This window comes from Squalius cephalus (genome assembly GCF_949319135.1).
Source record: "Squalius cephalus genome assembly, chromosome: 17".
Taxonomy (NCBI): Eukaryota; Metazoa; Chordata; class Actinopteri; order Cypriniformes; family Leuciscidae; genus Squalius; species Squalius cephalus.
This window is the reverse complement of record NC_137138.1, coordinates 466,211-483,710: the sequence shown is the minus strand read 5'-3', so window position 1 is coordinate 483,710 and position 17,500 is coordinate 466,211. Positions and strand designations below refer to the sequence as shown.

The 17,500-nt window shown below is 58.6% G+C and overlaps 1 protein-coding gene across 1 annotated transcript in view; it reads right to left on the bottom strand.

Moving 5' to 3' along the window:
* Nucleotides 1-17,500, bottom strand: part of zer1 (zyg-11 related, cell cycle regulator) — a 40,141-nt gene that overhangs the window by 6,749 nt on the left and 15,892 nt on the right. Inside the window, exons 8-13 of the mRNA XM_079846856.1 lie at nucleotides 17,420-17,500; nucleotides 17,002-17,217; nucleotides 3,191-3,232; nucleotides 2,000-2,119; nucleotides 894-1,009; nucleotides 619-807 (exon numbers count right to left, since the gene is read on the bottom strand). The exon at nucleotides 17,420-17,500 is cut by the window's right edge and continues 93 nt beyond it. Of these exons, the coding sequence (XP_079702982.1) occupies nucleotides 619-807; nucleotides 894-1,009; nucleotides 2,000-2,119; nucleotides 3,191-3,232; nucleotides 17,002-17,217; nucleotides 17,420-17,500 (764 nt within the window). The remainder of the gene's footprint in view (nucleotides 1-618; nucleotides 808-893; nucleotides 1,010-1,999; nucleotides 2,120-3,190; nucleotides 3,233-17,001; nucleotides 17,218-17,419) is intronic.

The window sequence follows — 17,500 nt, the reverse complement described above, 5'->3', positions numbered from 1 at the left end:
GTAGACATTATAAAATAATTTTTTGGTAAAGTTTTAGAATTCTTAGTTTGAGCTTTGAGCATTTTTAGGTGTTTCTCTGTGTCCTGAAGCATTCCTCGCATTCCCTTCGTTCCTCAGGGGGTCAGACCCACCCGAGAGGGAAGGATTCGATACTGTTTTACATTTCAACCACAAAACTCCTCAAATCCATTGAGTTTGTGTGTGTGTGTGTGTGTGTGTGTGTGTGTGTGTGTGTGTGTGTGTGTGTTCATGTTCAAGTGCGACAGAAGTCCTAGAGTCTTGAACCCTCTGATGAACACTCAATTTTAGTATTTAAAAAAAAATATATATATTTCGGGTCAAAAAGGGAAGGATGAGGATTTGTTGTAGAGAGTGAAAGGAAACATTTTTATAGTGTTTGTTTGTAAATATTACATTTTATTTACCGGTGTTTCACATTATTTTGTATGTAATAATAAAATATGACTTTTACACTGACGCAACTTATCAGAGTTTCTCAACAACGTGTGACTTATACGGCACCCGAGTTAAAAGAGTCATAACCAGGTCATCCTCATCATCATCCTCATCATGCTAAGCTGTATTAGATCAGCGTGAGGTTACACACACTACACACACCTGTAGTTGATGTTGCGTCGCGAGCTGACGTCCCAGCTCTGGATGGCCGCCCACATTTTGTCCATGACCTCTGACCTCTGGGGCTCCTCCATGGCCCAGACCTCGGGCCCGTCGAACATGATGTGGGACAGAACCCCACAGGCGTTATAGGACACCTCGATGCCGTCCGCCTTACTGTCCAGCAGCTCACTGAGGCACACACACACACACACACATCAGACACACACGACCTCTGACCCCGTCCCATCATGCACTGCACTGAACGCGTGTCACACCTGAAGACGCTGATGAACTGCTTGGTCAGGAGCTGCGGTCTCAGCGCTCTCACTTCGGCCACATTACCCAGAAGCCCCAGCATGTTTCGGTGCAGCTCCTGTTTATCTGGAAACTCCTGCGGGAGAGCAGGAATCAAACAAGAAAGAGCAGATGCAAACATGTGACAAGGTCATGTGACACGAAAGGTTATTCAGGGTGTGTTTGAAATGCGACGCATGCGATTAAGCCTTGAGTGAACTTGTGGACATGTGTGTCTGTTTCAGTTTAGTCATTTTAACGCATTATGCGGACGCTCACACTTCAAGCTCCACATTTACAGTCTTCTCAGTTCTTGCTCTCCCTGGGGACCGAACCCATGACCTGGGCGTTGCAAGCGCTAACTCTACTGTTTGAGCCACAGGAAAGACTGTGATCACTTCACCTAGTAGTGTAATCACTCCTAACCCTATTTCACACTCATTTCCTTTAATAAATCTATTTTGCACTAGTAACACAAACTTGTTCCTCTCAGGATCTTAAAGACAAAAACAGTTTTTAATCCCAGCGGCATTTAACTATAAAATGATGCACTCTTTGTTAACAGGCTTCCATGCTGTCGGCATTCTCTCAGGTTTGGGCTATAAAGCAAATACTCGCTTTCTGCTTCTGCATTACAGCAAACTGGATAAATTATGCAGCTATAATTGTGTGTGTGTGTGTGTGTGTGTGTGTGTGTGTGTGTTTTTGAGTGTGTGTGTGCGTGAGAGAGAGAGAGTGTGTGTGTGTGTAGTGGATGTCAGAGTGTGGTCTGGTTTGGTTGGGCTGTGAGCGTTCACACTGGTTCAGAGGAAGCGCACTGACACCAGAGTCTGGTTAATCCTCATTGGCTGAACACACAGCAGAGAGAGAGAGAGAGAGAGAGAGAGAGAGAGAGAGAGGCAGAGAGACAGAGAGAGAGAGATGGAGAGAGAGAGAGATGGAGAGAGAGAGAGAGGGAGAGAGAGAGAGAGAGAGAGAGAGAAGAGAGAAAGAGAGAAAGAGAGAAAGAGAGAAAGAGAGAAAGAGAGAGAGAGAGAGAGAGAGAGAGAGAGAGAGAGAGAGAGAGAGAGAGAGAGAGAGAGAGCACCTTCAGACAGTCCAGGAACAGGTTCATGCCGTTACACTCCAGAAACATCTGGCAGTTATCCGGCGTCTCGTCAGTGATGTTCCACAGCGCACTCCAGGAGAACTCCATCACCTGATCACACTGAACACACACACACACTGCATTAAACACACACACACTTAACACACACTCTGCATTACACACACACAGCACACTCAAGGAGAACTCCATCACCTGATCACACTGAACACACACACACACAGCATTAAACACACACAGCGCACTCCAGGAGAACTCCATCACCTGATCACACTGAACACACACACACACTGCATTAAACACACACACACTTAACACACACTCTGCATTACACACACAGCACACTCAAGGAGAACTCCATCACCTGATCACACTGAACACACACACACACTGCATTAAACACACACACTTAACACACACTCTGCATTACACACACAGCACACTCAAGGAGAACTCCATCACCTGATCACACTGAACACACACACACTGCATTAAACACACACACACTGCATTACACACACACTGAACACACACACACACTGCATTACACACACACACACTGCATTACACACACAGTAACTGGAGGTACATAGAGTCGCCTTGCAATCTTAATCATTAATATACAGTCAAACCAAAAATTATTCAGACACCAGATATCATGTGTGATATTGTTCCACTAGTGTGATCAGGACACTATAGTTCATCAGTGTGAGAGAGGAGAGCAGAATACAGTAAACTGTGACATATTACACCCAAAAACTCTTCATACAGAGACTAAAATGGGCCCAAAAATGATTGGGACACTTTGAGCTGATCATGTTCTGCTGAAGTGTGTTTTCTGTAATAACTAATGCTCTTTTTACACACAGACTGAACACAATGAAGCATTGCTTGGTGATTGGTTGAGCTAAACTGGTATTATCTAATTGTGTAGTTAAATTTAACAGCTGACAGATATTCAACATAATTCATGTGTGAGACAGTCTAACAGAAGATGGACAAAACCAGTCAAATATCAACTGAGTTCTGCTCATATTTCATTACCATTCTCTAAACTATAGCGAATAAACTGATAATGTGAGAAATGTTGAAGGTGTGTAAATATATTTTGGTTTGACTGTATAAAACTATGAACCAAAACTACAGTAGTTTATCAATGACAGTGTGACGCACCATTCTGTCCTGCAGCTTCTTCTGGATCAGATTCAGCATCGTCTGCAACACACACACACACACACACACACACACACACCATTCATGAGAAATGCTTTTGGGAAATCATGTCACTACAGGAAACGGAGCAAAAACTAGCTTTAGAAAAATATCAATATCTCCCTTTATTGCATTATATTTATTGCATTTGAAGTGTTCATTACTCCAGTGAGCTCAGTTTCTGCCTCGAATTATTACATCGTTTACACGCATTTTTTGCATAAATTATTGAAGTGTTTAATATGCTAACTGTGATTGCAAATGTACATGCACAGGAGAACGAGCGCAAGAGAACGAGCGCGGGAGAACGAGCGCGGGAGAACGAGAGCGGGAGAACGAGCGCGGGAGAACGAGCGCAAGAGAACGAGCGCGGGAGAACGAGCGCGGGAGAACGAGCGCAGGAGAACGAGCGCAGGAGAACGAGCGCAGGAGAACGAGCGCAGGAGAACGAGCGCGGGAGAACGAGCGCAGGAGAACGAGAGCAGGAGAACGAGCGCAGGAGAACGATAGCAGGAGAACGAGCGCGGGAGAACGAGAGCGGGAGAACGAGCGCGGGAGAACGAGCGCAAGAGAACGAGCGCGGGAGAACGAGCGCGGGAGAACGAGAGCGGGAGAACGAGCGCAGGAGAACGAGCGCAAGAGAACGAGCGCGGGAGAACGAGCGCGGGAGAACGAGAGCGGGAGAACGAGCGCGGGAGAACGAGAGCGGGAGAACGAGCGCAGGAGAACGAGCGCAGGAGAACGAGCGCGGAGAACGAGCGGAGGAGAACGAGAGCAGGAGAACGAGAGCATGAGAACGAGCGCAGGAGAACGAGAGCAGGAGAACGAGAGCAGGAGAACGAGCGCAGGAGAACGAGAGCAGGAGAACGAGCGGAGGAGAACGAGAGCATGAGAACGAGCGCAGGAGAACGAGCGCAGGAGAACGAGCGCAGGAGAACGAGCGGAGGAGAACGAGCGCAGGAGAACGAGCGCAGGAGAACGAGAGCAGGAGAACGAGCGCGGAGAACGAGCGCGGGAGAACGAGCGCAGGAGAACGGGCGCAGGAGAACGAGAGCATGAGAACGAGCGCAGGAGAACGAGCGCAGGAGAACGAGCGCAGGAGAACGAGCGGAGGAGAACGAGCGCAGGAGAACGAGCGCAGGAGAACGGGCGCAGGAGAACGAGCGCAGGAGAACGAGCGCATGAGAACGAGCGCAGGAGAACGAGCGCAGGAGAACGAGCGCAGGAGAACGAGAGCAGGAGAACGAGCGCATGAGAACGAGTGCAGGAGAACGAGCGCAGGAGAACGAGCGCAGGAGAACGAGCGCAGGAGAACGAGCGCATGAGAACGAGCGCAGGAGAACGAGAGCAGGAGAACGAGCGCATGAGAACGAGTGCAGGAGAACGAGCGCAGGAGAACGAGCGCAGGAGAACGAGCGCAGGAGAACGAGCGCAGGAGAACGAGCGCAGGAGAACGAGAGCAGGAGAACGAGCGCATGAGAACGAGTGCAGGAGAACGAGAGCAGGAGAACGAGCGCAGGAGAACGGGCGGAGAACGAGTGCAGGAGAACGAGCGCAGGAGAACGAGAGCAGGAGAACGAGCGCAGGAGAACGAGCGCAGGAGAACGAGCGCAGGAGAACGAGCGCAGGAGAACGGGCGCAGGAGAACGAGCGCAGGAGAACGAGCGCAGGAGAACGAGCGCAGGAGAACGAGCGCAGGAGAACGAGAGCAGGAGAACGGGCGCAGGAGAACGGGCGCAGGAGAACGAGCGCAGGAGAACGAGAGCAGGAGAACGAGCGGAGGAGAACGAGAGCAGGAGAACGAGAGCAGGAGAACGAGCGCAGGAGAACGAGAGCAGGAGAACGAGCGCAGGAGAACGAGAGCAGGAGAACGAGCGCAGGAGAACGAGAGCAGGAGAACGAGCGGAGGAGAACGAGCGCAGGAGAACGAGAGCAGGAGAACGAGTGCAGGAGAACGAGCGCAGGAGAACGAGCGCAGGAGAACGGGCGGAGAACGAGTGCAGGAGAACGAGCGCAGGAGAACGAGCGCAGGAGAACGGGCGGAGAACGAGTGCAGGAGAACGAGCGCAGGAGAACGGGCGGAGAACGAGTGCAGGAGAACGAGAGCAGGAGAACGAGCGCAGGAGAACGGGCGGATAACGAGTGCAGGAGAACGAGCGCAGGAGAACGAGCGCAGGAGAACGGGCGGAGAACGAGTGCAGGAGAACGAGAGCAGGAGAACGAGCGCAGGAGAACGGGCGGAGAACGAGTGCAGGAGAACGAGCGCAGGAGAACGAGAGCAGGAGAACGAGCGCAGGAGAACGGGCGGAGAACGAGCGCAGGAGAACGAGCGCAGGAGAACGAGAGCAGGAGAACGAGCGCAGGAGAACGAGTGCAGGAGAACGAGCGCAGGAGAACGAGCGCAGGAGAACGAGCGCAGGAGAACGAGCGCAGGAGAACGGGCGGAGAACGAGTGCAGGAGAACGAGCGCAGGAGAACGAGCGCAGGAGAACGGGCGGAGAACGAGTGCAGGAGAACGAGCGCAGGAGAACGAGCGCAGGAGAACGAGCGCAGGAGAACGAGCGCAGGAGAACGAGAGCAGGAGAACGAGCGCAGGAGAACGAGAGCAGGAGAACGAGCGCATGAGAACGAGCGCAGGAGAACGAGAGCAGGAGAACGAGCGCAGGAGAACGGGCGGAGAACGAGTGCAGGAGAACGAGCGCAGGAGAACGAGAGCAGGAGAACGAGCGCAGGAGAACGAGCGCAGGAGAACGAGCGCAGGAGAACGAGCGCAGGAGAACGGGCGCAGGAGAACGAGCGCAGGAGAACGAGCGCAGGAGAACGAGCGCAGGAGAACGAGCGCAGGAGAACGAGAGCAGGAGAACGGGCGCAGGAGAACGGGCGCAGGAGAACGAGCGCAGGAGAACGAGAGCAGGAGAACGAGCGGAGGAGAACGAGAGCAGGAGAACGAGAGCAGGAGAACGAGCGCAGGAGAACGAGAGCAGGAGAACGAGCGCAGGAGAACGAGAGCAGGAGAACGAGCGCAGGAGAACGAGAGCAGGAGAACGAGCGGAGGAGAACGAGCGCAGGAGAACGAGAGCAGGAGAACGAGTGCAGGAGAACGAGCGCAGGAGAACGAGCGCAGGAGAACGGGCGGAGAACGAGTGCAGGAGAACGAGCGCAGGAGAACGAGCGCAGGAGAACGAGCGCAGGAGAACGAGCGCAGGAGAACGAGAGCAGGAGAACGAGCGCAGGAGAACGAGCGCAGGAGAACGAGAGCAGGAGAACGAGAGCAGGAGAACGAGCGCAGGAGAACGGGCGGAGAACGAGTGCAGGAGAACGAGAGCAGGAGAACGAGCGCAGGAGAACGGGCGGAGAACGAGTGCAGGAGAACGAGCGCAGGAGAACGAGCGCAGGAGAACGGGCGGAGAACGAGTGCAGGAGAACGAGAGCAGGAGAACGAGCGCAGGAGAACGGGCGGAGAACGAGTGCAGGAGAACGAGCGCAGGAGAACGAGAGCAGGAGAACGAGCGCAGGAGAACGGGCGGAGAACGAGCGCAGGAGAACGAGCGCAGGAGAACGAGAGCAGGAGAACGAGCGCAGGAGAACGAGCGCAGGAGAACGAGCGCAGGAGAACGAGCGCAGGAGAACGAGCGCAGGAGAACGAGCGCAGGAGAACGGGCGGAGAACGAGCGCAGGAGAACGAGCGCAGGAGAACGAGCGCAGGAGAACGGGCGGAGAACGAGTGCAGGAGAACGAGCGCAGGAGAACGAGCGCAGGAGAACGAGCGCAGGAGAACGAGCGCAGGAGAACGAGAGCAGGAGAACGAGCGCAGGCGAACGGGCGGAGAACGAGTGCAGGAGAACGAGAGCAGGAGAACGAGCGCAGGAGAACGGGCGGAGAACGAGTGCAGGAGAACGAGCGCAGGAGAACGAGTGCAGGAGAACGGGCGGAGAACGAGTGCAGGAGAACGAGCGCAGGAGAACGAGAGCAGGAGAACGAGCGCAGGAGAACGGGCGGAGAACGAGTGCAGGAGAACGAGCGCAGGAGAACGAGCGCAGGAGAACGGGCGGAGAACGAGTGCAGGAGAACGAGAGCAGGAGAACGAGCGCAGGAGAACGGGCGGAGAACGAGTGCAGGAGAACGAGCGCAGGAGAACGAGAGCAGGAGAACGGGCGGAGAACGAGTGCAGGAGAACGAGCGCAGGAGAACGAGCGCAGGAGAACGAGCGCAGGAGAACGGGCGGAGAACGAGTGCAGGAGAACGAGCGCAGGAGAACGAGTGCAGGAAAACGGGCGGAGAACGAGTGCAGGAGAACGAGCGCAGGAGAACGAGCGCAGGAGAACGGGCGGAGAACGAGTGCAGGAGAACGAGAGCAGGAGAACGAGCGCAGGAGAACGGGCGGAGAACGAGTGCAGGAGAACGAGCGCAGGAGAACGAGTGCAGGAGAACGGGCGGAGAACGAGTGCAGGAGAACGAGCGCAGGAGAACGAGCGCAGGAGAACGGGCGGAGAACGAGTGCAGGAGAACGAGAGCAGGAGAACGAGCGCAGGAGAACGGGCGGAGAACGAGTGCAGGAGAACGAGCGCAGGAGAACGAGAGCAGGAGAACGGGCGGAGAACGAGTGCAGGAGAACGAGAGCAGGAGAACGAGCGCAGGAGAACGGGCGGAGAACGAGCGCAGGAGAACGGGCGGAGAACGAGTGCAGGAGAACGAGCGCAGGAGAACGAGTGCAGGAGAACGGGCGGAGAACGAGTGCAGGAGAACGAGAGCAGGAGAACGAGTGCAGGAGAACGGGCGGAGAACGAGTGCAGGAGAACGAGCGCAGGAGAACGAGTGCAGGAGAACGAGCGCAGGAGAACGGGCGGAGAACGAGTGCAGGAGAACGAGCGCAGGAGAACGAGCGCAGGAGAACGAGCGCAGGAGAACGAGAGCAGGAGAACGAGCGCAGGAGAACGGGCGGAGAACGAGTGCAGGAGAACGAGCGCAGGAGAACGAGCGCAGGAGAACGAGCGCAGGAGAACGGGCGGAGAACGAGTGCAGGAGAACGAGAGCATGAGAACGAGCGCAGGAGAACGAGCGCAGGAGAACGAGAGCAGGAGAACGAGCGCAGGAGAACGAGCGCAGGAGAACGAGCGCAGGAGAACGAGCGCAGGAGAACGAGAGCAGGAGAACGGGCGGAGAACGAGTGCAGGAGAACGAGCGCAGGAGAACGAGCGCAGGAGAACGGGCGGAGAACGAGTGCAGGAGAACGAGAGCATGAGAACGAGCGCAGGAGAACGAGCGCAGGAGAACGAGCGCAGGAGAACGAGAGCAGGAGAACGGGCGGAGAACGAGTGCAGGAGAACGGGCGGAGAACGAGTGCAGGAGAACGAGCGCAGGAGAACGAGAGCAGGAGAACGGGCGGAGAACGAGTGCAGGAGAACGCGCGCAGGAGAACGAGCGCAGGAGAACGGGCGGAGAACGAGTGCAGGAGAACGAGAGCATGAGAACGAGCGCAGGAGAACGAGCGCAGGAGAACGAGCGCAGGAGAACGAGCGCAGGAGAACGAGAGCAGGAGAACGAGTGCAGGAGAACGAGCGCAGGAGAACGAGCGCGGAGAACGAGCGCAGGAGAACGAGTGCAGGAGAACGAGCGCAGGAGAACGAGCGCAGGAGAACGAGCGCAGGAGAACGAGAGCAGGAGAACGAGTGCAGGAGAACGAGTGCAGGAGAACGAGCGCAGGAGAACGGGCGGAGAACGAGTGCAGGAGAACGAGCGCAGGAGAACGAGAGCAGGAGAACGAGAGCAGGAGAACGAGCGCAGGAGAACGGGCGGAGAACGAGAGCAGGAGAACGGGCGGAGAACGAGTGCAGGAGAACGGGCGGAGAACGAGTGCAGGAGAACGAGAGCAGGAGAACGAGCGCAGGAGAACGGGCGGAGAACGAGTGCAGGAGAACGAGCGCAGGAGAACGAGCGCAGGAGAACGGGCGGAGAACGAGTGCAGGAGAACGAGAGCAGGAGAACGAGCGCAGGAGAACGGGCGGAGAACGAGTGCAGGAGAACGAGCGCAGGAGAACGAGAGCAGGAGAACGAGCGCAGGAGAACGGGCGGAGAACGAGCGCAGGAGAACGAGCGCAGGAGAACGAGAGCAGGAGAACGAGCGCAGGAGAACGAGCGCAGGAGAACGAGCGCAGGAGAACGAGCGCAGGAGAACGAGCGCAGGAGAACGAGCGCAGGAGAACGGGCGGAGAACGAGTGCAGGAGAACGAGCGCAGGAGAACGAGCGCAGGAGAACGGGCGGAGAACGAGTGCAGGAGAACGAGAGCATGAGAACGAGCGCAGGAGAACGAGCGCAGGAGAACGAGCGCAGGAGAACGAGAGCAGGAGAACGGGCGGAGAACGAGTGCAGGAGAACGGGCGGAGAACGAGTGCAGGAGAACGAGCGCAGGAGAACGAGAGCAGGAGAACGGGCGGAGAACGAGTGCAGGAGAACGCGCGCAGGAGAACGAGCGCAGGAGAACGGGCGGAGAACGAGTGCAGGAGAACGAGAGCATGAGAACGAGCGCAGGAGAACGAGCGCAGGAGAACGAGCGCAGGAGAACGAGCGCAGGAGAACGAGAGCAGGAGAACGAGTGCAGGAGAACGAGCGCAGGAGAACGAGCGCGGAGAACGAGCGCAGGAGAACGAGTGCAGGAGAACGAGCGCAGGAGAACGAGCGCAGGAGAACGAGCGCAGGAGAACGAGAGCAGGAGAACGAGTGCAGGAGAACGAGTGCAGGAGAACGAGCGCAGGAGAACGGGCGGAGAACGAGTGCAGGAGAACGAGCGCAGGAGAACGAGAGCAGGAGAACGAGAGCAGGAGAACGAGCGCAGGAGAACGGGCGGAGAACGAGAGCAGGAGAACGGGCGGAGAACGAGTGCAGGAGAACGGGCGGAGAACGAGTGCAGGAGAACGAGAGCAGGAGAACGAGCGCAGGAGAACGGGCGGAGAACGAGTGCAGGAGAACGAGCGCAGGAGAACGAGCGCAGGAGAACGGGCGGAGAACGAGTGCAGGAGAACGAGAGCAGGAGAACGAGCGCAGGAGAACGGGCGGAGAACGAGTGCAGGAGAACGAGCGCAGGAGAACGAGAGCAGGAGAACGAGCGCAGGAGAACGGGCGGAGAACGAGCGCAGGAGAACGAGTGCAGGAGAACGAGAGCAGGAGAACGAGCGCAGGAGAACGAGCGCAGGAGAACGAGCGCAGGAGAACGAGCGCAGGAGAACGAGCGCAGGAGAACGAGCGCAGGAGAACGGGCGGAGAACGAGTGCAGGAGAACGAGCGCAGGAGAACGAGCGCAGGAGAACGGGCGGAGAACGAGTGCAGGAGAACGAGCGCAGGAGAACGAGCGCAGGAGAACGAGCGCAGGAGAACGAGCGCAGGAGAACGAGCGCAGGAGAACGAGAGCAGGAGAACGAGCGCAGGCGAACGGGCGGAGAACGAGTGCAGGAGAACGAGAGCAGGAGAACGAGCGCAGGAGAACGGGCGGAGAACGAGTGCAGGAGAACGAGCGCAGGAGAACGAGTGCAGGAGAACGGGCGGAGAACGAGTGCAGGAGAACGAGCGCAGGAGAACGAGAGCAGGAGAACGAGCGCAGGAGAACGGGCGGAGAACGAGTGCAGGAGAACGAGCGCAGGAGAACGAGCGCAGGAGAACGGGCGGAGAACGAGTGCAGGAGAACGAGAGCAGGAGAACGAGCGCAGGAGAACGGGCGGAGAACGAGTGCAGGAGAACGAGCGCAGGAGAACGAGAGCAGGAGAACGGGCGGAGAACGAGTGCAGGAGAACGAGCGCAGGAGAACGAGCGCAGGAGAACGAGCGCAGGAGAACGGGCGGAGAACGAGTGCAGGAGAACGAGCGCAGGAGAACGAGTGCAGGAAAACGGGCGGAGAACGAGTGCAGGAGAACGAGCGCAGGAGAACGAGCGCAGGAGAACGGGCGGAGAACGAGTGCAGGAGAACGAGAGCAGGAGAACGAGCGCAGGAGAACGGGCGGAGAACGAGTGCAGGAGAACGAGCGCAGGAGAACGAGTGCAGGAGAACGGGCGGAGAACGAGTGCAGGAGAACGAGCGCAGGAGAACGAGCGCAGGAGAACGGGCGGAGAACGAGTGCAGGAGAACGAGAGCAGGAGAACGAGCGCAGGAGAACGGGCGGAGAACGAGTGCAGGAGAACGAGCGCAGGAGAACGAGAGCAGGAGAACGGGCGGAGAACGAGTGCAGGAGAACGAGAGCAGGAGAACGAGCGCAGGAGAACGGGCGGAGAACGAGCGCAGGAGAACGGGCGGAGAACGAGTGCAGGAGAACGAGCGCAGGAGAACGAGTGCAGGAGAACGGGCGGAGAACGAGTGCAGGAGAACGAGAGCAGGAGAACGAGTGCAGGAGAACGGGCGGAGAACGAGTGCAGGAGAACGAGCGCAGGAGAACGAGTGCAGGAGAACGAGCGCAGGAGAACGGGCGGAGAACGAGTGCAGGAGAACGAGCGCAGGAGAACGAGCGCAGGAGAACGAGCGCAGGAGAACGAGAGCAGGAGAACGAGCGCAGGAGAACGGGCGGAGAACGAGTGCAGGAGAACGAGCGCAGGAGAACGAGCGCAGGAGAACGAGCGCAGGAGAACGGGCGGAGAACGAGTGCAGGAGAACGAGAGCATGAGAACGAGCGCAGGAGAACGAGCGCAGGAGAACGAGAGCAGGAGAACGAGCGCAGGAGAACGAGCGCAGGAGAACGAGCGCAGGAGAACGAGCGCAGGAGAACGAGAGCAGGAGAACGGGCGGAGAACGAGTGCAGGAGAACGAGCGCAGGAGAACGAGAGCAGGAGAACGAGAGCAGGAGAACGAGCGCAGGAGAACGGGCGGAGAACGAGTGCAGGAGAACGGGCGGAGAACGAGTGCAGGAGAACGAGCGCAGGAGAACGAGAGCAGGAGAACGGGCGGAGAACGAGTGCAGGAGAACGGGCGGAGAACGAGTGCAGGAGAACGAGCGCAGGAGAACGAGAGCAGGAGAACGGGCGGAGAACGAGTGCAGGAGAACGAGCGCAGGAGAACGAGCGCAGGAGAACGGGCGGAGAACGAGTGCAGGAGAACGAGAGCATGAGAACGAGCGCAGGAGAACGAGCGCAGGAGAACGAGCGCAGGAGAACGAGAGCAGGAGAACGGGCGGAGAACGAGTGCAGGAGAACGGGCGGAGAACGAGTGCAGGAGAACGAGCGCAGGAGAACGAGAGCAGGAGAACGGGCGGAGAACGAGTGCAGGAGAACGCGCGCAGGAGAACGAGCGCAGGAGAACGGGCGGAGAACGAGTGCAGGAGAACGAGAGCATGAGAACGAGCGCAGGAGAACGAGCGCAGGAGAACGAGCGCAGGAGAACGAGAGCAGGAGAACGAGCGCAGGAGAACGAGCGCAGGAGAACGGGCGGAGAACGAGTGCAGGAGAACGAGCGCAGGAGAACGAGTGCAGGAGAACGAGCGCAGGAGAACGAGCGCAGGAGAACGGGCGGAGAACGAGTGCAGGAGAACGAGAGCATGAGAACGAGCGCAGGAGAACGAGCGCAGGAGAACGAGAGCAGGAGAACGAGCGCAGGAGAACGAGAGCAGGAGAACGAGAGCAGGAGAACGAGCGCAGGAGAACGAGCGCAGGAGAACGAGAGCAGGAGAACGAGCGCAGGAGAACGAGAGCAGGAGAACGAGTGCAGGAGAACGAGCGCAGGAGAACGAGTGCAGGAGAACGGGCGGAGAACGAGTGCAGGAGAATGAGCGCAGGAGAACGAGAGCAGGAGAACGAGAGCAGGAGAACGAGCGCAGGAGAACGGGCGGAGAACGAGTGCAGGAGAACGAGCGCAGGAGAACGAGTGCAGGAGAACGGGCGGAGAACGAGTGCAGGAGAACGAGCGCAGGAGAACGAGCGCAGGAGAACGGGCGGAGAACGAGTGCAGGAGAACGAGAGCAGGAGAACGAGCGCAGGAGAACGGGCGGAGAACGAGTGCAGGAGAACGAGCGCAGGAGAACGAGAGCAGGAGAACGGGCGGAGAACGAGTGCAGGAGAACGAGAGCAGGAGAACGAGCGCAGGAGAACGGGCGGAGAACGAGTGCAGGAGAACGAGCGCAGGAGAACGAGTGCAGGAGAACGAGCGGAGGAGAACGAGCGCAGGAGAACGGGCGGAGAACGAGTGCAGGAGAACGAGCGCAGGAGAACGAGTGCAGGAGAACGGGCGGAGAACGAGTGCAGGAGAACGAGCGCAGGAGAACGAGCGCAGGAGAACGAGCGCAGGAGAACGAGTGCAGGAGAACGAGTGCAGGAGAACGAGAGCAGGAGAACGAGAGCAGGAGAACGGGCGGAGAACGAGTGCAGGAGAACGAGCGCAGGAGAACGAGTGCAGGAGAACGGGCGGAGAACGAGTGCAGGAGAACGAGCGCAGGAGAACGAGAGCAGGAGAACGAGCGCAGGAGAACGGGCGGAGAACGAGTGCAGGAGAACGAGAGCAGGAGAACGAGCGCAGGAGAACGGGCGGAGAACGAGTGCAGGAGAACGAGCGCAGGAGAACGAGCGCAGGAGAACGGGCGGAGAACGAGTGCAGGAGAACGAGCGCAGGAGAACGAGCGCAGGAGAACGAGCGCAGGAGAACGAGCGCAGGAGAACGAGCGCAGGAGAACGGGCGGAGAACGAGTGCAGGAGAACGAGCGCAGGAGAACGGGCGGAGAACGAGTGCAGGAGAACGAGCGCAGGAGAACGAGCGCAGGAGAACGAGCGCAGGAGAACGAGAGCAGGAGAACGAGCGCAGGAGAACGAGCGCAGGAGAACGAGTGCAGGAGAACGAGCGCAGCAGAACGAGCGCAGCAGAACGAGCGCAGGAGAACGGGCGGAGAACGAGCGCAGGAGAACGAGCGCAGGAGAACGAGCGCAGGAGAACGAGAGCAGGAGAACGAGCGCAGGAGAACGAGCGCAGGAGAACGAGCGCAGGAGAACGGGCGGAGAACGAGTGCAGGAGAACGAGCGCAGGAGAACGAGAGCAGGAGAACGGGCGGAGAACGAGTGCAGGAGAACGAGCGCAGGAGAACGAGTGCAGGAGAACGAGCGCAGGAGAACGAGCGCAGGAGAACGGGCGGAGAACGAGTGCAGGAGAACGAGCGCAGGAGAACGAGAGCAGGAGAACGGGCGGAGAACGAGTGCAGGAGAACGAGCGCAGGAGAACGAGCGCAGGAGAACGAGCGCAGGAGAACGAGAGCAGGAGAACGAGCGCAGGAGAACGGGCGGAGAACGAGTGCAGGAGAACGAGCGCAGGAGAACGAGCGCAGGAGAACGGGCGGAGAACGAGTGCAGGAGAACGAGCGCAGGAGAACGGGCGGAGAACGAGCGCAGGAGAACGAGAGCAGGAGAACGAGCGCAGGAGAACGAGCGCAGGAGAACGAGCGCAGGAGAACGAGCGCAGGAGAACGAGCGCAGGAGAACGGGCGGAGAACGAGTGCAGGAGAACGAGAGCAGGAGAACGAGCGCAGGAGAACGAGCGCAGGAGAACGAGCGCAGGAGAACGGGCGGAGAACGAGCGCAGGAGAACGAGAGCAGGAGAACGGGCGGAGAACGAGCGCAGGAGAACGAGTGCAGGAGAACGGGCGGAGAACGAGCGCAGGAGAACGAGTGCAGGAGAACGAGCGCAGGAGAACGGGCGGAGAACGAGCGCAGGAGAACGAGAGCAGGAGAACGAGCGCAGGAGAACGAGCGCAGGAGAACGAGCGCAGGAGAACGAGCGCAGGAGAACGGGCGGAGAACGAGCGCAGGAGAACGAGTGCAGGAGAACGAGCGCAGGAGAACGGGCGGAGAACGAGCGCAGGAGAACGAGCGCAGGAGAACGGGCGGAGAACGAGCGCAGGAGAACGAGCGCAGGAGAACGAGAGCAGGAGAACGAGTGCAGGAGAACGAGAGCAGGAGAACGAGAGCAGGAGAACGAGCGCAGGAGAACGGGCGGAGAACGAGTGCAGGAGAACGAGCGCAGGAGAACGAGCGCAGGAGAACGAGCGCAGCAGAACGAGTGCAGGAGAACGAGCGCAGGAGAACGGGCGGAGAACGAGTGCAGGAGAACGAGCGCAGGAGAACGAGCGCAGGAGAACGAGCGCAGGAGAACGAGAGCAGGAGAACGAGCGCAGGAGAACGGGCGGAGAACGAGAGCAGGAGAACGAGCGCAGGAGAACGAGAGCAGGAGAACGAGCGCAGGAGAACGAGAGCAGGAGAACGAGCGCAGGAGAACGAGCGCAGGAGAACGAGCGCAGGAGAACGGGCGGAGAACGAGTGCAGGAGAACGAGCGCAGGAGAACGGGCGGAGAACGAGTGCAGGAGAACGAGCGCAGGAGAACGAGCGCAGGAGAACGAGCGCAGGAGAACGAGAGTAGGAGAACGAGCGCAGGAGAACGGGCGGAGAACGAGCGCAGGAGAACGAGCGCAGGAGAACGAGCGCAGGAGAACGAGCGCAGGAGAACGGGCGGAGAACGAGTGCAGGAGAACGAGTGCAGGAGAACGAGCGCAGGAGAACGAGCGCAGGAGAACGAGCGCAGGAGAACGGGCGGAGAACGAGTGTAGGAGAACGAGCGCAGGAGAACGAGAGCAGGAGAACGGGCGGAGAACGAGTGCAGGAGAACGAGAGCAGGAGAACGAGCGCAGGAGAACGAGCGCATGAGAACGAGCGCAGGAGAACGAGAGCAGGAGAACGGGCGGAGAACGAGTGCAGGAGAACGAGAGCAGGAGAACGAGAGCAGGAGAACGAGCGCAGGAGAACGAGCGCAGGAGAACGAGCGCAGGAGAACGAGCGCAGGAGAACGGGCGGAGAACGAGCGCAGGAGAACGAGAGCAGGAGAACGAGAGCAGGAGAACGAGCGCAGGAGAACGAGCGCAGGAGAACGAGAGCAGGAGAACGAGCGCAGGAGAACGAGCGCAGGAGAACGAGCGCAGGAGAACGAGAGCAGGAGAACGAGCGCAGGAGAACGAGAGCAGGAGAACGAGAGCAGGAGAACGAGCGCAGGAGAACGAGCGCAGGAGAACGAGAGCAGGAGAACGAGAGCAGGAGAACGAGAGCAGGAGAACGAGCGCAGGAGAACGAGAGCAGGAGAACGAGAGCAGGAGAACGAGCGCAGGAGAACGAGTGCAGGAGAACGAGAGCAGGAGAACGAGAGCAGGAGAACGAGAGCAGGAGAACGAGCGCAGGAGAACGAGCGCAGGAGAACGAGAGCAGGAGAACGAGAGCAGGAGAACGGGCGGAGAACGAGTGCAGGAGAACGAGCGCAGGAGAACGAGAGCAGGAGAACGGGCGGAGAACGAGTGCAGGAGAACGAGCGCAGGAGAACGAGCGCAGGAGAACGAGAGCAGGAGAACGAGAGCAGGAGAACGAGAGCAGGAGAACGAGAGCAGGAGAACGGGCGGAGAACGAGTGCAGGAGAACGAGCGCAGGAGAACGAGTGCAGGAGAACGAGCGCAGGAGAACGAGCGCAGGAGAACGAGCGCAGGAGAACGAGCGCAGGAGAACGAGAGCAGGAGAACGAGAGCAGGAGAACGAGCGCAGGAGAACGAGAGCAGGAGAACGAGAGCAGGAGAACGAGCGCAGGAGAACGAGCGCAGGAGAACGAGCGCAGGAGAACGAGCGCAGGAGAACGAGCGCAGGAGAACGAGCGCAGGAGAACGAGAGCAGGAGAACGAGAGCAGGAGAACGAGCGCAGGAGAACGAGCGCAGGAGAACGAGCGCAGGAGAACGAGCGCAGGAGAACGAGGGAACACGAGAAGCGTAGAGCACACACACTACCTTGACGAAGCCCATCTTGCCGACGGCCTCCTTGTGGTCGTTGTCGACCTGGCACACGAGGGCGTTGCACAGATGCACGGCGATGCGCTGGATGGACTCGTCCTGACGCAGCGGCTCCAGGATCTTCAGCAGGAGCAGATTCACTCGCTCGTACTGGAACTCCAGCTCTTCCGGAATACTGAAGTTACACAGCGTCAGGCAGCAGTTCCTCTGGACCTGCACACACACACACACACACGCACACACACACACACAGATAGACACACACACACACACACACACACATACATAGAAACAGATCCTGTCAGTTTTACAGATCCTGTCAGTTATGTTTGCCAGAATACCTGTGCCCCCTGAGAGCCGGTGTGTGTGTGTGTGTGTGTGTGTGTGTGTGTGTGTGTGTGTGTCTTGACCTCACCGTGACCTCCTGGTACTGCTCCATGCCGTTGAGCACGACCTGTATGACCTGTCTGCGCAGACACACACTCTGGTCGCTGCG